The following is a 24,795-nucleotide window of genomic DNA, read 5'->3' as shown; positions in this document are numbered from 1 at the left end:
ATAATTTATAATAATAATAATTAAATATAACTATTCAGATAAAGGGCTGCTTTGGTAATTTATTACAGCGTGCTAGCAGAATTAGTAAATTAGTCAGAAGCATGATGGCGTTAATATTTAATACTTGCTGACAAACCTGCATTTTAGTTACAGTAGTTCAACAGGCAGCCGACTATTTACTCCAACAATGTTGGTGTTGTAGCGCCACCTGTTGGATATTTTGATGAACATACGTTGTCTGCAGTTTCGGAGACACTTCAATATTAACTCACTAGAGGGCGCTGTTATACTTCATCTTCCGTCACAATGCGCTCAAGTCAAACCGCAAATTACAGTGGAAATCCAAGCGAGTCCATCGTGCTATTTATGAGCCTTCATCTTTAATTTTAAAGAATCAAGAGGAAATATGGTTATGATTGTGTCTATTCTGTGATCTATGTTAAATAGCTCTTTGAATAATATGCTATTTTTTAATTGCTTCTCATGTGAGAATGAGCTACATTAGTACAGGTTGGCAGCTGCTGTGGGAATAATTTAGACACAGCACCTCCAACCCTCGTAAAGTGCAGCCATGTTAGTTTCCATTGTACTAATCACTTGTTCACATGGGAAGTTCATTTTGGGAAGTTTGTTTTCTTGCACCAAAAAACAGACTCTTTGTGTTCATCTGCTGCAGCAACACAATCAAGCCAGATTCTTCCCATGTGGTACTGCACGGCACTCCATTGAAACTGTTTCTGAGAAGGCATGGACATGTTGACCCTTGGATAAGGCTGTTCCTTTAATCTGCGATGTGTTCAATCCCACTGTCTGTTTTCTGAAGAAGTCTGTGGTCTGCCTCAGTCTCACAGAGACAGAGTCCACTGATCCTGTATGATACTTCCCATTGATCCTATTTGTGTGACCATTGAGACATTATCATTCAGGCACAAGCAGAGATGAAAAAATGAGCCGTGAAATTCGATGTTAACAAGTCAATGTGTGGCCCCCAAGGTTTTAATGTAGAGAGACATCATAAATTATTAGAACTCAACCCAGACGATAATCAGTCATTGTTAAATTGTAAAGTAACACAAAATCCCCCAAAGAGGAGGAGATGCGAAGAAGGATGAAGAGAAGGAGGAGAAGCAGGATTGATCACCCTGCCTAACTTTAGCAGGAAACGAATTAATGACCTTTGGCCGAAGTCATTCATCCTGTTGACAGGCAGTGACATTAGCACTGTCTCAACAAAAGGAATGGCTAACTGGAATACCGTTTCATTATTTCTTTATCAAATATCATTTAATTGACCCAATTTAGTACATTATCCAGTGAATATTAATGTTCCGTGTTTTTCGCCTTTCGATTGTCATGTAACTGCAAACTGGACCCGTTATGTGTACAAGCCGGCGACCAGGCAATCACTGCTGGGTCAGCAGCTGTCCTGGTGACGTATTGTGGCAAACAAGCGACATATGGAGCCGAAAGGCATGTCGGAATATGGAGTGCTTTAGTTGGAGTTTTCGGTTTTATCTGAACATTACCGTTCATTTAACTGATTATTCACTTGAAATTGGAATTGCGTCGTGCTGAAAGGTACAGCTTGAAGTAAGCGTTTGATTTTACGCTCATAAAGTGGGTGACACGCAATTACACGTTAGAAAACAAACTACAAGTCTAAATATGGCGGATGAGGAAAAACAATTCGCCTCTTAAACGTGATGCGTTTAGTTAGTCTCCTCGCTATCTTGTACGGACAATATCACTATTTGGGAATTGGGAAGATCACGAATGCTTTTCTGTTTAATCAGAAAAACCGACAGTAAGAGGACACAACATCCGGGTGAGTTTAATTCATGTTTCACAAATGGAAACCTGGTTTGTAAAGCGCTATTTGAGCTAGTGCCGTTATACGGACTTGATTAGTTGCTAAATAAAAATGGATCACAGATAATTATTACATTAGACAGGTGGTTTTTAATCGTTGATTTAAAATATGTTTACCGAAAGTAATTGATAAATTCTGTAGTTTAAATATACTTTATCAATGCGTGAACCTGCGAGTATAATAATTTCCGATAGCCATAAAGGCAGCACTTTCTGCAGCGATCCGAGTCAAGCAGATTTCATTCAGTGAACAGCGGCTCCGTACGGAACAACAGGCTACCTCCCCCGTCCTGTGTGAGTATCACAGCCTTCGCTGCCTTCCTCCCCGCTGCTCTCTATTTTTTTTTTTATGTCTCGTAATATTTGTCAACTGCCCTGTCGCGGCTGAAACAAACTAACGCCCGGAGTCGAAAATGTCTGGTTGAAATTGAGGGGTTATTTCTTTCCAAAGTCAAGGGTGACGCGTTTGTGGACAGCATGGTCTTTTGTTCTCCAGGTTTTTATTCCTCGTTTTGTAAAAGGGGAGCTGGCTGTCATTTACGCGTCACCCTCAGCGACATTATGATAAATCGACACCCTTTTATTATTTATTTTATACTGAATATTTAATTTGCGTTTCTATTTTCATGAACTCGTTTTGTTACAATTCATAACCTGCTATCCTAGAGGTGATAATAGCTGTATATAAAAGTAATATTTTTCTGTCAAAAGTTGCTAATGTGTTTTTTTATATATATATATAGGATGCTGCACAGCTATGGGACAAAGGAATCGACACACCTTGAATCAAGTTGCTATCAAACAAAGAGCCATAAACATCAGCGTCAACAAAGGATCCTAAATAGGGATTTATTTATTTATTTATTTAAAAAAATTGGCAAGCTTTTGAGCTGCCCTACGTTTAAAAGCTCCCTACAAAGTTAGGGTTGAGGGAGGGGATTCTCTGCTGTGAGCAGGCAGGATTCCACCATCAGTAGTAGCTTGTGAGAACAGTTTGGCATCATGTGGATTAAAACATGCGCATGAGGGGTTTGTTCTGCCCCAGTCCTGCTGGCAGGGCAGAGTCTTCTGTCCAACACCCCGGCCTCCAGCATCTATTCTGTCTTCATGTGGTTTTAGTTGCTCACTGAACCGATTAGAAGCTTCACCTCCGGCTCCACCATGACTTCATCCGACAACGATGAATCGGAGAGCAACTTCTCTGGATCCCAGGAGATCCATGAGCTCCAGGACCACTACATGGACCCGGAAAACGGCTTCAAATCCAAAAGCCTGCCCGTTCTGAACGGCCCTTTTCAAGCGGATCAAAAGGACGTGGATTCTCCGCTGGTTGACGCCACACGCACCTGTGTGGCCGTGCAGGCGAGTAGCGGACTGCTCACCACATCACCGGACTTGAGTCAGGCAGAGTCTCCATCTTCCAGGACAGACTTTTCCCCCTCCATCTCCAGCATGGTGGGGCTCAGCAGCTCTTTACCTGTCGACGGGCACAGGGATGCTGGGTCTGGGGGTCAAAAAAAAGGCTTCTCTCTGACTCGCATTATTCACATCCCAGCCAGGAAGTACGTGCGGGTCATCCTTCAGGACTCGCGCTGCTTCTTGTTCTGCATGTGCTACCTGACTTTTATTCAATCCCTGATGGTTTCGGGCTACCTGAGCAGCGTCATCACTACCATCGAGAAGCGCTACAGCCTCCGCAGCTCTGAGTCCGGCCTGCTGGTCAGTTGCTTCGACATCGGCAGCTTGCTGGTGGTCGTCTTCATCTCATACTTTGGTGGCAGAGGTCAGAGGCCGCGCTGGCTGGCGGTGGGCGGTGTTGTCATCGCCATAGGAGCGGCGTTATTTTCTCTGCCTCACTTCATCTCACCACCTTACCAAATCCAGGAGATGAACTCATCGGCGGGTCACGAAGGCCTCTGTCAAAGTCTCAACGGCAGCGGGCGCGAGCTGCTGGACGTGGCGTCCTGCCCTCGTGACCAGGAGGGTAACGAGCACAATCTCTACGTGACGCTCTTCATCTGCGCCCAGATACTGATCGGCATGGGGTCCACGCCAATCTACACGCTGGGGCCCACCTACCTGGACGACAATGTGAAGAAAGAAAATGCATCCCTCTACCTGGGTAAGATGCTTTGAATATAAATAGGAGCACTTTAAAGTGAGATTTATTTCTCCACAGCAGACAGACATTGTTATCTGCTCTCCTCTGCAGCTCTGCAGCAGTGACCTCTGGCACACTCAGTGTCAGGTGTACCAGCCGATCTTATTTCCATTAGAAACTGTTTATTTTTGGAACAATTAAATCCCAGTTTCCCACCTGTTTAGGCTTGCGGGTTTTTATCAGTGAGGTTGTGTACAGCGCTGCATCGCCCTCTCTGCCCTCTGGACCGATGTTTTGATTGAATCTCTGCATCACGTAACGCCGAGGTGAATATACTGTAAAATTCAACCCCGGGCCTCAAATATTTGAGGGGAGTGGAGGGCAAGAAGCAGAACCGGGTTGCTTATGAGTAATGTCCCATACTGTGTAGGTTTGTGTGTGTGTGCACTGAAGGTTGGAGGCTGTAAACCTGTAAAGTAATCATTTTTGTCTGAATTAGTGTTACTAATGAGGTCATATACATTTCTCTGAGGTCATTGGATCCTCTAATCAGTCTGGTATGTCATATCTCTGAGATATGTTGTGAATATTGGGATAATTCCATCTGTCTGCGCTCCGTTGTTGGGTTATTTGGACGTGAGGCACCCGCCGCCTCTCGGTTTGATGCAGGTCGCGTCCTCCTGGTTGGACTTGATGACTGTTTTCATAATCAGTGCTGTCTTTTTTCATAGTTGTCCAGTTACATCTGTCCTCTTGCCTCCCAAAGTTCACATTACCCACCATTTACTGTGACATTATTAAAAAGTGCAGCAAATTTACATTAAATTACCTTAAATTTCATTTACCCTCCTTAATATCTTGTCATACTTCCATTAGTTGCCCCGATATCAGCCCATCTATCCGTTCCACCACCTATTTTGCTGTTGCTGCCTGCTTCACTGTCCTTGGTAGCCAGTGTTGATCACGTCACTGCATCACAGGGAGCTAGAACTGCACATCCATTAGAGAAGACACAGCCTGAAACACTGGCCTGCTGTGCCAGCTCCCCAGTTAGGTTCTCCACAGCAAGTGCACAACAGCTCATAAGGCTCATCGACCCTTTTCTGTGGAGACAAACCTCTTTAGATATCCGGAAATTCACTGTTGTCACTTCTCCCCGCTGACTATTTTGAGATGGCTGGCAGACGGATTATCTGCTCTAACAAAGCCTTGTTTTTGAAAACACGAGAGGATGTTCCGCCACATCAGATGGAGCAGAGTGGAAGAGTGCTCTTCCTTTTTTTACATGACAGTTAGAAAAAACATTCATGAGAGTGCTTAACACAGTGTTTTTCCATGATTATGTTCTCTGAGGCGCGTGTTATTCGAAGTCTGAATCACCCACAGGTGCCAGCCTGGGTAGATTTCAACCTCGGGGCTAAAAAAAATACAACATTGTGTATAAGCCCTGAACCTTCCCCGTGTGGAGTTGTGTTACCCCCATATCTCCAGGAGGATTCTTCCCACGGTCACCCGGAGGTGTTTCGTTTGCCTATATCAACCCATTAATGTAAACCCTGTCTCAATTTCCAGTGGCTCAGAGGGGAGGAGCTGCTCGCCACGGTCCACACCGAGGGGTGCTCGTGTTGCCCTTGGAAAGACGGGGAGTGTGTGTCCTCTGTCACCGTGTTATCTTTGTGTATGCATGCATACACAGTTGAGCCTTTCACTGACCTGCCACTCCATTTCCCAGCTCTGGCCCCACATCGCTATGGTGATGGAAGAGGCGTGGCAGCTAGCAAAGAGCCTTGTGAAACTGTAGTACAAGTTTTTTTTTAATTAAAAAGGAATACAATTATTTTTAATAGGATTATTGTATACATGTCCACCTTTCCTCTCTTTATTTACACATTTTCAGCCTCACTGGAGGGAATGTTTTCCCTTTGCCCTTCATCTTGTCAAAAGGGGGTTATTGGTGCGGCTGTGCTCCCAATCTATCATCATTTGAATCTGGCGTGGCAACATAACGACCCACAGGCCTAAATGATCAATAACTGCGACTCTCCTCATTTAACAGTTGATCCATTCGGAGCGTTGGGCACTGGCTGTGACCTGCACTTACGAGAATGGGCCATTTTTTCCTCCCTCTCTTTGATGGCCTGACGGCGGTCGTGATTTACAAGCTAATGATGCTGAGAAGCTGTTATCGATGCAGCATGAATGGAGAGGTCAGGTCTGATTAGACTGCCGTCCTCCAGAGGACTCCATGCAAGAAACTGCAGTTTTTACCGCCTCCTTTTTTGATATCTTGGCTTTTAAGACTCCCCACATACAAGCATACGTGTAGCCACTTATTTCCAAGCATGTTAATGCCAATTGATTCATCGGGGATGACATTTGCCTCTGCATTAATGAGTTTGCAGGACAGCCGGAGAGAGCGCGACATCAGGGGTCTGTTTATTTATCAAATGGGAAGAAAAGAGGAGGCTCAAGCTTTAGGAAAAGGGAGCTTGCTTGAGGACAATGGGTGTGTTCTCCGCTGTCCAGACAATTTTAGAAAGAACAGTTGCTCTGTTTCTCCGACGAGGCGTGTGCCGTGTGTCACACCGCGCTGATTTTCAGTTTTTGTGACTGAGGATTGTCACACTTGACTCATGCCATGTTTTTTAAGGATTAAAAAGACAAATGAAGCCTGATTTTGAGGATTTTGTGACATTTTTATGTAGGTGTTATTCCACCGTAAATAATAACTTTCAGTTGGGTTTCTTTTCCCAACTTTCCAGCTTTTTGCAGGATTATGCACTTTGACTGAATTTTCTCTGTGTTTTCTCTCTATTTTATTAAATGCCTGTCCTGTAACAGTCTGGAAAAATGCAGATTAAGGTTACTGCACGAGTCAACCCAAGTCCTGGGTCCACTCCAACCAGACGGATCCCTTTTCAGCATTGGTCAGGGTAACACATTTGGCCCAATTATACCCTGGCATGTATTTGGAAAATCTGGTGTCATCACTGTCTCCGGGCCTGCTTTCAGCCCGGTTTTAAATGTCCTCTCTGGTACACACAAGCCCGTGTGGTTACTCAGCACCAAGGAACCTTTTTAGCTGCTGACTGATGAAATTTAACACTGTCCACCAGTACCCCTTCGCCACTGTCTGTTGTCTGAGCTCCTGTTTACTATTGTCTTTCCTCTCCAACTACCCACAGTCCTCTGAAGCAGACTTTAATCAGCCTGATGGATGCGTAGGAGTGATGGAGAGAAAGTCCAACTGAGTGTGGGAGTTCCGTTTGTTTCCACAGGCGGGGATCTCGTTCACAGCTATTGTATTGTGGACATCACTCAGGCTGGTTGGCTGATGACCTCCAGCCTTTTTTCACTGTTCTGTCCAGTTTGTTTTGACAGTGTTGGAAGGTTCCTCGGGAAATGCCAGCGCATGTGTTATCGTGGAAGCTTTGTTTTCTGTTACGCGAGCAGAAGAATCGGACATTATTTCTTTGTTCTTGCAGGTTCTCAGATCAATGTTGTTCCAGGTTCTTCTTGATCCCAGGCTTTATTTAGCCCGCGGTAACCTTGAATAATTCCCCAAAGAAGCTTTGTTTCTGGGCAACAATTCAACTCTACATCACAGTAAGGAACTATTTGTGTCCTGTTTGGGCCATTGACACATAGACCCAGGTTATTTAGATCATTTATTACCAAATAAACTACCAAACTTACAAAAATATCTTTTTATTAAGGAATTTAAAAAAAAAACCCACTTCACTGCTGACACCCCTTTTTTTCCTCGTTGCTCTTAAAATCCTCGACATCTGTGGGGGTTTTTTTTTTCTTTAATTAAGCTAATCGGTGCTCTGAGGACAAACAGGCCCTTCCTCTGCCCGTCTTGTCGAGCCAGGAAATGAGTTGCTGCCCACAATTACCAGATGTGTATCTGCTGCCAGAGGTACATTGTGTACGTTGCCACTAAGCAACTGAGATGGCTGCGACTGTACGTCAGCATAAGCTGGCCTGTACATTCAATTCCAGTCACATTCCCTTCCCTCCATTTTCTATATCCTGTCTAGTTAGCCCACCATGTGAGTGGAGCCAGTCTTCAGGGTGTTGGCAGGCAGACTTGTTTTTTTCATTCAAGTGTTATGTCCTGAGGGATTTGGACCAGTAATTGTTCTCCTTGACCTCCGATGAGGGTGGTATGGCTGCTGGAAGGGGAAATTGTTCATCACATTGAGATGGCTGCAAGAATGTGCGGAGGACAAACACGTCTGTGTTCACTAATGTTGGCATTGGTGCTAGGCATTGCTGGGAAAAAACCTGCTACCATGTGTTAAATATGTTTTAATAATCGTGATATTGTTTTTTTTTTCTGCTGAGGTTTTTTTTTTAATTCCTAAACTGGCAGCTGTCCCTCTCTGACCTTCAGCTGTCGTCCAACTGCGCCGGCCGTACAGAGCGGACCCATGTGTTGAGTGTCCCAGAGGGATGGGAGCCCACTCTGCGTGTGATGGATGGCACTAAACGCCTTCTGCCTTCACCCTGGGTGACTGCTGCTCCGTGCAGATGTGCCGGAGCAAGGGTATATAAAATCTACTCAGACGGGCATGCGTGTCGGTGGGAATTTCACCGTACGAACCCATCTGTGTGTCTGGGCGTCTCTGCCAAGCTTGTTATGTCATTAAATTTAGCGTTAAGCTGGTTGGCCATTATATAAGACAGGCTAATATGTAAGAGCAATACAGTTTAAGCTTTTTATAATAGGGGTGTTTTTATGGTTTCAGAAGCCAAATGATTTCTTTAATAGTCACAAACATGGACTTGAGATTCTAATTGTAATCCTGTAGCCCTCAGGATGATGAGGGTGCAGCTGTTGAACGCCGGCTGGGGTGGGTTTTTTCACCCCGTGTGTGTGTGTGTGTGTGTGTGTCTGCACCTGCTGGTGGCGCACGCAATGGTCTTGTGTTGCAGATCATGCACTTGGCTTTGCTGCAAGCATGCCGCTGGTATTTGAGCATATGTGCCTGTGTGGTGAGACCACAGGGGAGTCTGACCCACTAATGTCAAGGCTTTCTTCTCTCACTCTCTGGCAAGTGTGTAAGAGGCTCCTCTACTGCAGAACAATGTCAACTGCAGAAGGTGGACGCTCGGCTGCAACATTTGTGAATGAAAGCACTTGTGCAGTCACTCCCTCTGCTGTGTTCACCGCAGCAATCATTATATTTCTATGGATATTATACAGTTTTACGTATTCATTTAGTGCCTGAGACCAACAAGATCTCTGTAGATTTCAGTAAACAGGCATGCTCTCACACACTGGCCAAAATTCTTTGGTGGATGGGGGGTGGGTGCTACTTTACGCACCATTTAGCAGATTTCCGGTGCCATGTCTGTCAGCCAGAGAGTCTGAATTAAGCTTCAAATGCAAGTCTGATCGCTCCTCAAGTTCAAGGTCTTCCACTGACAAATAACAGAATTGCACCTGCCAGTTGGAGCCTATTTGTGAGGAATGAATGAGGGTTATTTAAGGACTTCATCATTTATCTATTTTTTTAAAAAAAGGCCTTTTGTTGCAGTCAATTTTTCCACTTGATGCACTTTTGCTGCACCTTTATTCTTGTCAGGATGACTGAATCAACCCCAAAACTAGCCGACAGTGTCGTACGTGATTTACATGCACAGAGACAAAGACTGATGAGTCTTAAGAAAGAGTATTGACTTAGAAGCTTGTGCAGAGAATGGAGGAAGAAAGAATCGGCATTAGACGCAAAGAGCCAAACAAATACAAACTTTTATGCTGCATATGTTCAATCTCCTCACTTGCATCACAAATCCACAGCTGTGTGGATTTACAAACTAAGTGCACTTGGAGTTGTTTGCAGTGGGATTTATTGAGCTTTTCCAACAGCAGATTTGCAGTTAGAACATTGCATTAACAGTGGTTCAGTTAACAACCCCATCTGTCAGAGAAGCTGTGAAAAGCTGCACAAAACTGGTTGTCGCTCCAAGTTAATCCATCACTAACAATCAGGGTACCAAATTTTGCATTTTGAGACCACAAATGTCTAATCCTGACTGATGAACTCGGAGGCCCGGTCACATGATTTAGTGCAGCACAGACAAATAAACAGCTGAGGTTTGGTGGTTGGGTTTTCCTGTCGCCACCGTGTTGCCTGAGCAGTTTTTGGTGCTTTGCGTTTCAGATTTCTATGCATTTAGAGTCTGCCTTCCCCCTTGTGTCGGCCGTTAAACATGGTCAGCAGCATATTTGTGGAAGTCTGCTGCTCGTGCAAGTTCAGAAGTCTTAGGCCAGCATACGAATCAGCAGAAAAAGGTCATTCGGTGCCAGGGTTAAGATCCGTGACCCCTCTGAGGCATGCAGACGCTTCATTGTGAACGATGCGGGCTCCTTCCCGTCACAGTAGCCCAGTGTGCCGTAAAGTACCAAAGTCACCCCGCCGCTGCAGCAGCCGAGCTGGCTCGACGCTGTCGGCTATTTTCTATCCTTAGATAAAGAGCAAAAAGGCCCATTTCAGTAGAGCAGCATGTACAGTGGATGCATCGCCCATATCCTTGTGTCCTCCTCATGTCTCACCTCTGAGCCATCAATCACATACCACAGGGCCACATGACCTACATCTTGATTTAAAAACATAAATAAATATATATATGTATATGTATAGTGGTCAGTGGAATGCCAAAACCAGGAGAGGGGGGATGAGAAGCGGGAACTGGGATCAATCTGCTTGTACCCCTTGTGATCAGTCATGTCTTTGCTTAAGGGGATTACGTCAGGACGCCGAGAGCCTCGATGGACGGCTCAGAAGTTAGATTTGCAAAATTTGACTTTGATGTTGCTCATTAACAGGTCGCGTCCAGCTAATAGAGCCTCAAGTCTTGGCTTGTACCAGTGCGTGCTGACTGCAGACCAGGGATTAAAATGCTTTTAATGTACTTGATCCACGAACAGGCCTTATTATTGTCTTGTACCACCCACATTCTGCTATTTCATGCCAAGTACTGTGTTGATCTGTGAAAACGGCCATTAAAGGTTCATGGACTGAAATATCCTAAGTATGATGGGACTGGATTCATTTGAACAATCTTATAAATGCCCTGATTTATCAGTTTAGAACTCATTTACATGGTGGAGTTTGTGTCAGGATCGTCACTGCCAATATTTATAGACCCGCTGTGGCTGTTGTCTGTCTGGGTGCCCAAACATACGGATGGTGCCGGAATGACTCTTCATGTCTAAATCTGTATCAGAGGGACAGTATCGGCTGTTGTGAGACACGGCTTCACCATATCGTCTCCATTATCTATGAATTTATATTGTGTCTTAGTGTCTATTATTGTTATTATGAAAGGTTTATTGTTCGTTGACATAGTGGTGCTCTACAGCTTTTAATATGAGAAGCGTTATACCAGAAGATGACCTATTATGCAAACTTGCAGGTTGCTGCAAAACACACACACACACACACACACACAGTTCTACACACACACTCTTCCTTTCGATCTTAATATAATATTGTTTTAATTAAATGCTTCAGAATAAGCATGATGGAGTATTAGCTGCCTGGGATATCCCAAACACTCTCCTTCTCACACACACACACACCACACACACACACACAGTTCTACACACACACTCTTCCTTTCGATCTTAATATAATATTGTTTTAATTAAATGCTTCAGAATAAGCATGATGGAGTATTAGCTGCCTGGGATATCCCAAACACTCTCCTTCTCACACACACACACACACACACACACGCACAGCACTGCCCAGTGTGCATGTGTGTGTGACTGCGAACCAGAGTGGGGGGCCTCAGTCCCCACCTATGCCCTCTGGGTACAACTGTAAGGTTAGGACACGTAAGAAGACACTGCAATGTCAGCAAGTCACTGTGAGAATGCCTCTATTCCCCCTATCTCATTCTTTCTTCACTCCTCTTTTTCTCTGGGGGGCAATAGGAGGTTGCATAACTGAATCCAGGCTCATAAAACGGCCATACAGCGAGCGCCGTTCTTCTGGTTTCAGCCGCAGGGACCACATGGGTCCTTTATCATAAAGCTGTGGCCTGCAGCTTTGCTTCTGCTGAGCCTTAAAGTGTTCACGATTCTTCAGAGTGGAGATGTTATTGGAAAAAGGAATAGTTCATTCAGGATTTTCACTAACTCTACCTGCGCATAAAACGACATAGATCAACCCAACGTGGCTCAGAGAGGATGCTGGGGTTGTATCTGCCGCAGGTTGGACAGCTGAATGGCAACAAACTGTAAATCCAAGGTTGGGTGCACACATGCTCCCACCACTGGGCTGGTTGATCGGGCAGGTGCCAGGAAGAGCATAATTTAGTTAAACCAATGCTCAAACTAAAGAGCTGAGACCTGTTATTGAGGTATTGCTACATGCTAACGAAACAAATGAGCCATTCTGCACTTTAAACACAAAGACGCAGCCCAGTTTAGTTTCAACTTGCGGGGATATGTGGCTCCAGCTTTAAGACAAAGGACTCGGTGTCTCTGGCTGTATTTTCTCCATGTAACTAAATCAAATTGTTAATCTGTGATAATTCATTTGAGCGGCAGGAAGGGGGGCGATTCATTAAGGTGGGCTTCCTCATCAGGTCCAAAGTCAATCTTAAAAAATTCTCTCCTGCAATTTTAGAAATGCGTGCCCGCGATTTGATCTGGTAATGATGTGTGTGTTTAGAAGGGATGTGTGTGTGTGGGCTCTTGCATCAGAAAAGCGTATATGTGTCTGCTTCTAAGCCTCTCAGGAGTGTGGAGGAGGCCGAGCGGAGACAACAGCATCACCAGTCCCTCAAGGTTAGACATAAGAGGGATGCTGCTGAGCAAGCGTAACGACTCTGTTACACAGCAGGATCAGTTGATCAGATGGTCTCCTCGCCTTCTCTTACCGTGTTACTCTCTGTTCACCCCAGCTTTGTCTCTTGATCAGCGCTGTTTCTATGTCTTTTATACCCATATGTTTTCTGGACCAAGGATTAACTCTTGAAAGCCATCATAACCTCCAAAGCTGAGAAATGAGTTCAAGTCCAATCTTGGTCTGAAGAAACAGAGTGGGATTTGGTGGAGAGCTGATTGAAGGGAATTTGGGTTTGAGCCAATAATGCATCACGTGACTCTCTCCTTCCTTTAGTTTTCCTTATGTCGTTGCACCTCTCTGTCATCGGTCTACATATTTACTAGGCAGAATTTGTCTGAGCTTGACTGACGTCACTGAGAGTTGCTTTCCACTGTTCACAACTGTGTATTTGCCCCAGCAAACTTTCCGAAAACTTCCATCTTGTTGCTGGTATTGAAATCTGTACGTCATGTAACGGCTTCTGTGCTCTTTGACGTGATACTCAATTTTAATCCTTCCATGCATGGCTAATAACAAAGTTGCCGCAGCTCATTGAAAGTCTTGCCTGACTTTCAATGAGCTGCGTTTTATTGACGTTTTATTGCTGACTTTGTGAAACATAATCAAGAAAAGCCAATAATTCCAACCGAGAGCTCCCAATCCATTACCTCTGTATGCGTCGGAAGCAGCATGGAGCCTGTAATGCATCGTCCTTCATGTGCTGCCGGTAAAGGTCTATTGCGTGATTCCGTTAAGTGAGTCTGGTGCGACACTTCTTTATTGGTGTGCCCCCCACCCCCCACCCCCTTCCCGTGCTCTGCTGGCACGTGTCACTACAGCACGTGCGTCTGTATGTGATGGAGCCGCTGCTGCGCCAGCATATTCCTCAATCTAACGACCTTGCCGCGTCCGTCCTTCATCGGCAGTCGCTGGTTTCAGGTCCGTCCTAAGCGGGCAGGTTCAGAACCATATTGGTCCTTCATGTCATTGATGGACACAGGACAGGGTCTCAGACAGGCTGGGGGCTCAAACAAAGGCAGGAAGAAGCTTAAAAGGGCAACCAAAGACTGTGATTGGCTCTCAATAATGGTTGCATCTGAAGTTTTTACTCATCTCAAGGGCTTTTTCTTATCATTATGCTGCGCCACCATAGAGGGAATTCTTCCAGAGTGTGTTTAGGAGTGTGTTTTGTTAATTTCAAGATGGGCATGCTGAGATAAGACCCCTGGCTGACTTTGTTAACAAGAATTCTTTGTTTATCTTCCTGCTGTGATCATTTATCCTGTAACATTGTCCAACAATGTACCTACCGTGGTAAATCAAGTCCAGCCAGCAGGATATGAGAAATGGCGTGCTGAAAGGAATTACAAAAGATGGATTATGTTGCCTGTATGGAAAGAATCAGAGGTGGAAACAGTGAAGGAGAGGTATGGATATCAGGAGGTGTGAACAAACTGTGTCCTATGTAGGGACCGTGAACATTTAAACAGATCCACCAATATTCAGTTGACCTTTTCTCTATTTAAATCGTTATTTTGTCTTTAATAAACACAGAAACTCAGCCGCTTAATGTGAGCATCATCGTGCCTTGTGTGTTTATGTGGCTGCGTTCGGCTGATGAGGTGTGTTCAAAGTCCTGTCCTTTTCCTCCTTTTCTTTTCTTTTTCTGTGGCTTTTGTTTAATAATGACACGATTTAATTGATTCTACAGGGGTGTTGGAGGTCTGGAATGCTATTTGAACTCTGCTGCAGGAGTTCAATCAGCTCTTATGTAAGAATGTGTAAAGATAAAGTTTTGTATTACGCTGAAACAACAAAGGATTAACAGACTCGGAGTGGCATGAGAGTTAAGTGTGTTTTGATTCCAGAGAGGAGATGTTATCTGTTCCCTGCGGACACAGCATGTGTGCACATTAACAGAATGCATGCACACACACACGCACAGTCTTTTTGGCTATACTGTTTCATCTAAGAAATGGACATTTGTGGGAAAGAGACCTGCGTCTTCTTGTGGGCGTGAGTTTTGTCCTCCGCGCAGCGCTGAATATGCAGGCACCTCTCAGGAAGCGCTAATCCCCTCTGACGGTCACACAAGGACCGTCCCACAGACTCCCACAGCCTGATGGCTCGCGGCGGTGTTCCAGGTGTAATTATAGGACGTTTTGACCCGCGCTTAGCGCCGGTAAATGGCTTTGACTTGCATTTTGGCTCAACGTCTGCGGGAGCTTTTTCCACTCGCCGAACCGAGGTTATCTAACTTTAATGAGTTTTTCCCTTCCTGTGGCGAAAACGATGCAGCGTTATTGTCTCAGCCGCTTATAGAGTTAATGTTTAGTCCCTTAATATTGGAAGGCTGGAGCTCCAGGTGTGACTCCCCGGGTCAGCACATGACCTCTGGGGATTTGCTCTTGCAGACTCTGTTGAGAAGTGGTGAGAAAAGACCCAACAGAACAGACCATTTCATGGTAATGAAATATTCTCACAGGTCTAATTTAGACCGTCACGGTGAGCAGGGATCATTAGGCTTAATTAAAAAATTGCTCACAAAGTACTGAGTTCTTGTTTTAATGAAAATCGGCAGTTAATGCCAATAAAAATGTCTTCTTCAGCCATCATGTATGTGATGGGAGCCCTGGGACCAGCAGCCGGGTACCTCCTGGGAGGCGTCCTCATCGGCTTCTACGTCGACCCCAAAACCGTCGTCAACATCGACCAGAGTGATCCCCGCTTCGTGGGCAACTGGTAAATGCACACATCTGCCCCGACCCCTCAAGTGTGCACTTCCTGTTTACAAAAGCAACCCCGCTGTCCCTTCCAGGTGGAGCGGCTTCCTCTTGTGCTCTATCGCCATGCTCCTCGTCATCTTCCCCATGTTTGCCTTCCCCAAAAAGCTGCCGCCGCGCCACAAGAGGAGGAAGGCGAAGAAGATGGGCTCGCCCGGCGGCAACTCCAGCGACGACGACATGATGAAGGAGAAGTCCAGCGGCAAAAGCCAAAATGTGTCCTCCTCCATTGGTTTCGGAAAGGACATCAAAGGTGAGAAACCTTTAATATCAGTCCTCGGTGGCGTCCCCTCCTTAAAGAATAATGAGCTATTGATCCACAAATGGACCATAATCCAATCAATAACCTGGATTAGTCGTTTCATCTTCCGGGGGAACCCTCTGTTGAGATCTGCTCCTTTAAGATGTTATTGATTGGGGATGGATGAGGGTGTCCGCACATCGGACCAATGAAGCAGATAATGCAGTGTAAACAGGCGCTGCGGTAGCACTAATGGAATCTGTTTACTTGAGTAAATGAATAGTAAACAAGGTTTAATGTCATGGTTTGATAAATGACCTTCATTTAATGGATTGGGGTTTATTTTGCCGACTTTGATCCGTGAATGAGGGCGCCATCTTCCCAAAACGAGCCTTTTAGTTCGCATTAAAGTAAAATCAGAGATGGTTGACGAATGGGGGCTTTCTTCTTGTTGTTGTTGGGTGATCTACCAGGAATCTCCTATTCTGCAGGAACCCACCCCGTGTTTCCCCGTCTCCATTTTTCGAAGTTTCCCCCGTCACCGTCTCTCTCTCCCTCTAATGAGCTCCCCGGGGAGCCTTGGTCACGTTCCTCCACGCAGCAGCAGACTGACTCTGCAGCAGAGACACGTGTGCTCCTTCCCTTTTAACACAATCGGGCTCTAATATGTATTTTTTTGGGGGGGGGTCATAAATCATTACTTTATTGCTGCAAGTACATTTCACAGATCCCAGCAGGATGATTTCATCCTCAGTTTCATCAACTAGAAAGTTTTGCTGACCACAATGTTTTGATGGGTGATGCTTTTTGGGGCCGTGCATGTCCTTCTGTTGAAGAGTGTGTATGTGTGTGTATGTGCGTAACACATATTCAGCACTTTATGAGACAGAACACCGAGAACAGCAAACGCGGAGTATTTCCAGTAATGTCCCTCAGAGGGACCCGCTGTGATTTATCAGTTATCGTACGAGTTTTATGATCAAGGCGCAAACGGGAGAATAAAACGACGCTTGAAAGTGGTACCGAAATGAGAGTTAAACCACCGCGAGCCAGCGGTGCCTCTGATTTAGGCAGCAGCTGCTGCAGACATCAACATGACCCCCCCCCCCCCCCCCTCCATCTGCCCCTTTGCAGACACCATGCCGGCCCAGCTCTTACAGGAATTAAACCATTAGTTACTGTTCTCTCTGAACCGTTTGATCTGAGGTAACACACTGACATCTCACGGTGCCGTGGCCAATCTCAGCCTCACAGTAAGCCCCAAATAAAAGGCAATAATAATCCACTTTACATTCACCCTTTTTGTTCGATCCCTGCTAACAAAAAGTCCCAAATTTCCTTTTTATCTGAAAGGAACAAATTTTCAAATAGTGTAAATCAGTGAAACTCTCTAGACACTCTGATGTCATACCTGCTTGGAGGTTGAGGTTACTTCCTAGTGACCCCCATATCAGGTGGAACCAAACACCACTTTGCTTTCGGGAGGAACTGAAGTCTGGGGTCCCCGAAGACTCCAGAGATCCTCATTCTGTCAAACCTGCTGCTCAGGGCTTTTTTTTCCTCTCACTGTTGCTGCGATAAAGCGGTTTGCAGGCTTCTGTGATCTGATGGCTTTTTATTGCAAGTTTTCTGCCGTTTCTTAACCTAGAAAGAAAAAGGAAACGTGCATGTGCGTCACGCTGGGGGAAAAAAATGTGTGTCACCGGGTTTTCTTCCTTTCTTCTGCCCGGTAACAGCCCCGCACTCTAAGTACAGTCTGGTCACATGACGGAACGGCCGGCCCTTATCTTCGAGCGAGACATGAAGGGCACGCTTGCTCTCATTAAGTTAAACCAAGGTTGATGGCATTCGCAGGGCCTGCTTTGTTTTGAGGTTCACAACACGGCTACGCATGATCTCCGCACTTCATCGGACAGCGCTGACTGCGAGCTATTTGATTCTCCTGAACCGGGATTATTCGGGGGTAATGTTTACATCTATAAAACAGAAATGCACCACGGGCTATTTAGCATTAGCTGCAGCTTTTTCAGTAACAAAGGTCCCGCTGGGTTCAGTTTGTGTGGGCCCGGGAGTCAAATGGAATCGGCTCGCGTGTTAATTGCACCACATCTTGTGTTCGCCGGCAGATCTTCCTAAGGCGGCGCTGCGGATCCTCAGCAACATGACCTTCCTCTTCGTCAGTCTGTCCTACACCGCCGAGTGCGCCATCGTCACCGCCTTCATCACGTTCATTCCCAAGTTTATCGAGTCGCAGTTTGGCATCCCGGCCTCCAACGCCAGCATATACACAGGTAAGGGCAGCATTCCTCCACCTGAAGAGGAATTTAGTGGGGTTTTGTTTAAAATAAAGGCAAGTGGACGTTCAAAATATAAATAGCTTTCCAGATTTGATCTTGTCTGACACTTTAAGTATGCAAACGCACGTTTTTCTTTTCTCGTGCGCCCTGTTGCTGCGTCCTGCCCTGGTCAAGCGACACTCTCCCGGACTGCTTCCTTTCAAGCTGCCGCATTGCTTCACACGTACGTGCTGACTCGCAGTTGGCGAGAAGCCCCGCTGATATTTGCTCAGGAATAAGTTTCCGTTACAAGGCTGTTCTCCGAGGGAGCCTCGTTCAGCATCGCACATGCACAGCCTGTAATTTGTGAACAGTGAACACAGAACAAAGGCGGTCTTGTGGCTGGTTCAGGGATCGGAGCGTTAATCATCGGCTGCGGGCCTTTTCACAGCGAGGGCTGACTGACGGCTCGGTTATGGTTCCTGAAAGCACAAAGAGCGCGTCCAAACACTGGCGGTTAGCATACGGTCATCCCGAGATGCTGGCGTTCCTCAGCACCGTCGCCTCCTCTCTGCTGCCTGTTGCCAGGATACAAGGGGTAGGGGCAAACGGGTGGTGCCGTTGCCATGGGTACCCAGAAGATGCTATGATGTAGTGATGTGATGATGACCGGAGAGGAGGAGGAGGAGGCATCAGTGCTCCTACAGGCAGCCAGATGGACTGAGCAATTGTGACATTTTCCTGATGATGCCTCTACAAAGAGGAGGAAAGAGTCTTCCTGCTCATCACGTCTTTGACTAATAAGAATTCCCGGCATTGTCGGAATGTTGACAGATTAATCCTCCTCATAACACTTCTAATCTGATCTTGAATGCTCCGGTTTGATGTGATTGGACTTCTATTATCATGCTTGAGTGTGCAAATACTGCTGTCACCATCTATACGTTACTGTTTCCACTGAAAAGCCCCCCCACATCCATCCTTTCTATGCTACTGTGGAAAGGAGCTAACTTTCACTAGCACGTTAGCGACACGTTTCTTTCTATTTTTACCGTCATCACATCAGAAGATCTCACCAGCATGTGAAAATGAGCGAACCAGAATGATAAACGACGTCACCCCCCCCCCACACACACACACACACACACACACACCCCTCCCCACATCCAGAAATAGCGCCTGATAGCGCGCAAGACACCTTTCAGATCTACTTTGGCCTGGTGTGCCCTAAAGCAGAGACACTCTGGACTCTTTTGCAGGCTTGATCATCGTACCAAGTGCTGGGGTGGGCATCGTCCTGGGGGGCTACATCATCAAAAAGCTGAAGCTGGGCGCCAGAGAGTCCGCCAAGCTGGCCATGATCTGCAGCGGGGTGTCCCTGCTCTGCTTCTCCACACTCTTCATCGTGGGCTGCGAGAGCATCAATTTAGGAGGCATCAACATCCCCTACACCACCGGGTGAGCAAATTCTGCGTTGGCATACCCGCACACGTGTTTCCGTCTGTGGCGTTCGGGTACTTCGGGGCCTGGGAGGCCGTCGCTGCTCCCAGGCCATCGTGTGCTGTCTTATGTGGGAGCGTGAGCCACTAATGAGCAACACTCCTGTGGCTACGGTGAATCACTCTGTCACCTCTATTCCTGCCCGACACCACATCGACAGGACAGACGCAGATGCACAGCGGCGTCAGCTCATGACAGTTCCTTCAGCTGCTCTCCAGATGTTATTTATAACAATCAGACTCCTGGTGGCTCAGCGGCACCACCGTTAATGCTTCGTTTGCTAATTGACTCGTGACAGAACTGTTAAGCAAAGCGATCGCTCGGGAAATAGCAGAGGAGCCCTTTACAGTCTCGTAGCTGACCGTTTTGATAAGTGCAGCCTTTGTTGGAGCTGGTGTTTATTAACGGGTCATTAGGACACGTGAGCCAGTGGGGCTTCTCATTACGAGCGGCTTTGGGCTCTGCTCACCGGTACCACCTCTGTGAGGAATGTTCCGCTCAGGGCCTCCATTGATGTCTGGACTTTCACACTAGTCTAGACAAAGCTGAAGGGAGAAAGGGGGGGGGGGTCGCACCGAAGGTGGTGCCGACCAATGAGTCAAAAACCTAAAAGAATGCAAAGTTTGATTCCCAGGTTCAGTTGGGAGGCATTTCGAGCGTGTGTGCCAGAATCACTCGCGGGCAGCTGTGTTGATAGGCGCCATCCACGGTGGTTCCGCTGGGCTCAGAGCGGCGCTTCCCGACAAAACCGCCAGCTCGCATCACTGCTCCCGCTCAAGACCGAGCCGAATCCCTGTTTGGTTAGAGCGGCTGTTCCCACACTGCCTCTCTTGACGGCGGAGGTGTCACTTCCTGTCTGGCCGCCTTTAATCTTCATGTGAATCTGCTTTGGAGCTGCTGCCCTGTTGGGGAAAAAAAACCGTTTATTTAACTGTGTTACGTTGCTGCTGTTGTTTGTTGTTGTCATATGTTTCCTGCGTCTCCAGGCCGACTCTGACGATGACTCACAGGAACCTAACAGGAAGCTGTAACGTCAACTGCGGCTGCCGGATCCATGAGTACGCTCCCGTCTGTGGCTCCGACGGCATCACGTACTTCAACCCCTGTCTGGCTGGATGCAGCACCGTGGGCAACGACAGCACTGGGGTAAACACACACACACACACACACACACACACACACACAAAACGGGTCAGATACGACATCAAACATGATCTCATTAAAGTCGAATCTGTTCTTTTCTGCCTCCAGATTAGGAACTACACCGACTGTGCCTGCGTGCAGAGCAGGCAGGTCATCACTCCGTCCTCCGGCAGCCAGGTCAACCAGCTCCAGCTCGTCATCGTCAAAACCTACCTGAACGAGAACGGCTACGCCTTGTCGGGGAAGTGCGACCGCACGTGCAACACCCTGATCCCGTTCCTCATCTTCCTCTTCATCGTCACCCTCATCACGGCCTGCGCGCAGCCCTCGGCCATCATCGTCACCCTCAGGTAACAGGCCGCCGCTTTCCGTAGGTGGAGTTGGTTTGAGTTCTTCCACAAACGGTTTGTCGTTGCAGGTCTGTGGAGGAGCAGGAGAGGCCTTTTGCTCTCGGCATGCAGTTTGTGCTGCTGCGTACTCTCGGTAAGTGAAAACAACCTTTTAAACCATCATTTATTGGAGCTAGTTTGATCAGAAAGTAGAAGGAATTGAGCACAGAAGGTACAGCAGGGATGAACTTGGTACACGTAGACATAAAGACGAGCGAAAACAAAGCAAATACCTGTATTCAGGTGTGTGATGACATCATCTCTCTGCCTCAGCGTACATCCCCACCCCCATCTACTTCGGCGCCGTTATCGACACTACGTGCATGCTGTGGCAGCAGGACTGCGGCGTGCACGGCTCCTGCTGGGAGTACGACGTCACCTCCTTCCGCTTCGTCTACTTTGGTCTGGCCGCCAGCCTGAAGTTCGTGGGCTTCGTCTTCATCTTCCTCACCTGGTACTCGATCAAGCACAAAGAGGAGCGGGCCGAGCGCTGGCGCCAGCGCCTGCCCCCGCTGGGCACCGTCAGCGAGCTCATCTGCCACGCGGGGGGCCAGAAAAGCCACGCGCGCACCCGCTCCTGCCCCGTGTTCATCCCGCCCCGGGCCGAACCGCCCGCCGCCCTGCTACTTAACCGCGGCCACAGCAGCCTCAGTTGCCCCGGCAACACCCTCAAAGCAATAACGCCTCCCATCCTGCTGCCGCCTCAACACAGAGGCTCCGCCCACGTTTGAGAGCACACCAGGCCTTCCTCCTGAGGGCTTTATCCATGACACGTGCCTTCCCGATTGTGTTTCACACGGTGTCCGACAGGCGGGGCGCTCCAGCTGCTGCGCTGCTTACAGATGTGCGCCCACCACAGTTTAAAGGGCTGCTCAGCGTTAACAACAACAGGAGACAAACACATGGACAAAGCCTCAAACTGCACCTCCAGACCTCTACGCGAGGGTCGGGACAGCGTGAGGACCTCGCCCGGTGCTAACGTTCAAGGGTCAAACCTCTCTAGGGACAGATGAGACGTCATCAACAGCAACTAAAGCACAACTGGCAACCCTGTACTATGCAAGATCTACTGTACAGCCTACTGTATCCTCATCTGTACCTCTCCTCAGCTCAGACACTCCCACATATCAGCCTTGTATTCTAGCCATTCCACCCCCTTCTCTTATCCGGTCGATGTGTCATTCATATTTTCACAAGCGATAAAGTGGGATTTCGGTTTTGTCCTTTTATTTCGCTACAGTGCCTCATCCAGCTGTCTAGGCCAGCCAGGTAAACAAAGCGAGCCACCAGGATAAATGCTATCTCCTCAAAACGCCAGTCGGCGCCGCTTTTCGGGCAAGCCATGCCAGTGTGTTTGTTTGTTTGTTTGTTTTTTGGTAACATCGTGCTCACATCCTGGTTAGGTAGCCGTGCAGCTGGAACGCTGTCTAACTGTCAAAAGAAGTCTGTGTACGTCTTTCATAACTCAATAACAGGGAAGTGGGAAAAGGGGTTTAATAGGACAGCGTATCTGTTAATGTGCAGAAGCTACTGTATGATCAAAACGTGCGATCGCCACGAAACTGGCAGAAATCCAAGTGTTTTCACAACAGCTGACCACACGACTAGGGTTGCCACCTCTCCCCTAAAACTCTGAATTGTCCTTTAATTGGCGAGTAAATTTTGCTCAATACTGGAGGTAACTTGCTCCATATTTCCATAAATGTCCATAAACATGTCTGATACAGAGATGTGTGTGACAGAATCCAAGATTATCCAACCTGATCGGGAGACCACCAGAGGAGTGAGAGGCCTTGGGGGCACCAGGGAGTTTGTTGTCCTCTGAGGTGAATTAATAAAAGCATATTAATTTTATTAAACTCTAATCTGGTAGATTGATAGGCTAGCAGTGACAGGGAAAGTAATCAAAGCACAGCTTTGTTTAATCACATCTAGTTTCACTGTTTCCTGCTCATAAAATGGGTTTGTCTGTTGGCTACTCCAAAAGTTAAAGTTCTTATTTAAGGTTTGCAGTAATGTAAAACAAACTGGTTCCTTGGAGCTATATTATTAAATAATGATGATAAATGTCTTTAAAGTTATGTGTGTATATCCCCCCAACTCAATCCTTTTTGAAGGGTGGCAACTCTACTTATGACCTCAGAGTGAATTAATGTATCATTTTGGCTCTTCATTGTGAAGGTTCTCTGTTCTGATGGTCCTCCAGTGTACATAGATGGTGGCCTGGCGGTGGTGCGGTACTGGGGTGTTTGGTGCCCCCTGGTGGACGGTGGGGGTTGTTGCAGACGGGGTGTAAATGGTCCACTCAGCAATTAGACACTTTTGATTGAAGGTTGATCACAAACCTTAATCACTGTAGTCCTGGAGAAAAGATGAGGGATGTTCCACAGTGTTCAGGAAAGTCAAATTGAGGCTTTAGGTTCTGTTTTCTCACTTTGGGGGTCCTGGGGGGGTCCCAGCTGTGCTGTGGGTGGAGTCCTATGTGAATGGTTGTGGGTTTGTGCTCAGGGGTACCTTGGCATTGCTCTTGTGTTTGTCTATGCTGGGTCTTGAACCAGGAACCCTCAGAGTCTGAGCCCAGTCCTTAACACACTTAACACACACACTACCCCCAAAGTGGTAGCACATGTTTGTTCAAAAATAGCTATATAATAGCAATTATAAGCTGAAAGCATAAGAACGATGTATTTTATATCCTGATGAGTTCCTTTTGATTTTAGCCATTAAAAGTGGGCAAATGTGATGCTGTGGATTACATTTACAAAACAAGATTTATGATCGGCAGTGATTAATAGTATTTTAGCACCTCAAATGACAAACAGATGATGATTGTGTAAATACTGACAGAGCAAGTGAAACGTATTATTGAGCTCATGCATAGTTAGGAGCATATTTATGAACTAACCCATGACATTGTAGATTTTAAAAAATGATGCTACAAAAAAAAAACTTTTTTTGTTTCTCGCTGTGCCTGAACAGTATTATTCAAACGGGAGGGGATGGATTTAATGTCAAAGGGGAGGTTTCTACACAACCCAGTTGATGAATTATGCTACCCACAATCTGCGATGAGTCTGATAGAAGTAAAACCAACAGAAATATCAATCAGGAGTGCTGCTAATCTGACTACAAAGCCAAATAGAATAAAATAAAAAGGAAGACTGATCTCTGCTCAGAGAAGGTGAAGGAATCTCCCAGGAATACTAAAGTGACCATGGAAAATGGCGAATGCGGGCGTGTTGGCCTTTACTGCACGGTGCTACAGTTGGACCGTAGGTTTGCTTTGACACTTTACATCTGTTTGAACTAAAACCTTCTTCCTGAACGGAGCAGGAACAATGTTTCTCATCTCGTCGCGTTTGTTCCTCAGAAACCGAAGTCTAAGTTATGTTTGTGAACACTTGGTTTACAAATGCCTTGAATACTTGATATTTGTCATTAAATCGAAGGGGGGAAAAATCATTTGTGACTGGATTATTGGATGTTTGTTTTGAGATGTGCAGAGGACAATAAGCAGCAGATCAATGGAAAATTCATAGATTATAGGTCATATAGAGCAAAGCGTATTAAAACGTCAAGCGAGGTTGATCCGTGGGTGGGGTTTAGTGCCATCTGGTGGGCGATGAGAGAATTGCACCATGGTA

At 46.5% G+C, this 24,795-nt stretch overlaps 1 protein-coding gene across 1 annotated transcript; it reads left to right on the top strand.

Annotated features, from left to right (window-relative positions):
* Nucleotides 1–1,810: 1,810 nt before the first annotated feature.
* Nucleotides 1,811–24,613, top strand: LOC130513680 (solute carrier organic anion transporter family member 5A1). The gene is made up of 11 exons (XM_057012594.1): nt 1,811–1,825; nt 2,065–2,163; nt 2,613–3,991; nt 15,429–15,561; nt 15,638–15,855; nt 17,970–18,134; nt 19,379–19,577; nt 20,606–20,765; nt 20,871–21,112; nt 21,181–21,245; nt 21,425–24,613. The coding sequence occupies exons 3-11, from the start codon at nt 3,031–3,033 to the stop codon at nt 21,880–21,882; spliced, it is 2,601 nt and encodes an 866-aa protein (XP_056868574.1). The 5' UTR covers nt 1,811–1,825; nt 2,065–2,163; nt 2,613–3,030; the 3' UTR covers nt 21,883–24,613.
* The last annotated feature ends 182 nt before the right edge of the window (nt 24,614–24,795 follow it).

Source organism: Takifugu flavidus, chromosome 17 (assembly GCF_003711565.1).
Source record: "Takifugu flavidus isolate HTHZ2018 chromosome 17, ASM371156v2, whole genome shotgun sequence".
Lineage (NCBI taxonomy): Eukaryota > Metazoa > Chordata > Actinopteri > Tetraodontiformes > Tetraodontidae > Takifugu > Takifugu flavidus.
Note: the sequence above shows the minus strand (reverse complement) of the source record. Positions and strands in the feature narration are given on the sequence as shown.

Bases quoted from the DNA above. Each gene is read 5' to 3' on its own strand.
- LOC130513680 (XM_057012594.1), top strand. From the start codon at position 3,031: ATGACTTCATCCGACAACGATGAATCGGAGAGCAACTTCTCTGGATCC. The intron at 20,766-20,870 runs GTAAACACACAC...TTCTGCCTCCAG, and splicing joins TGGGCAACGACAGCACTGGG to ATTAGGAACTACACCGACTG. The intron at 21,113-21,180 runs GTAACAGGCCGC...TTGTCGTTGCAG, and splicing joins GCCATCATCGTCACCCTCAG to GTCTGTGGAGGAGCAGGAGA.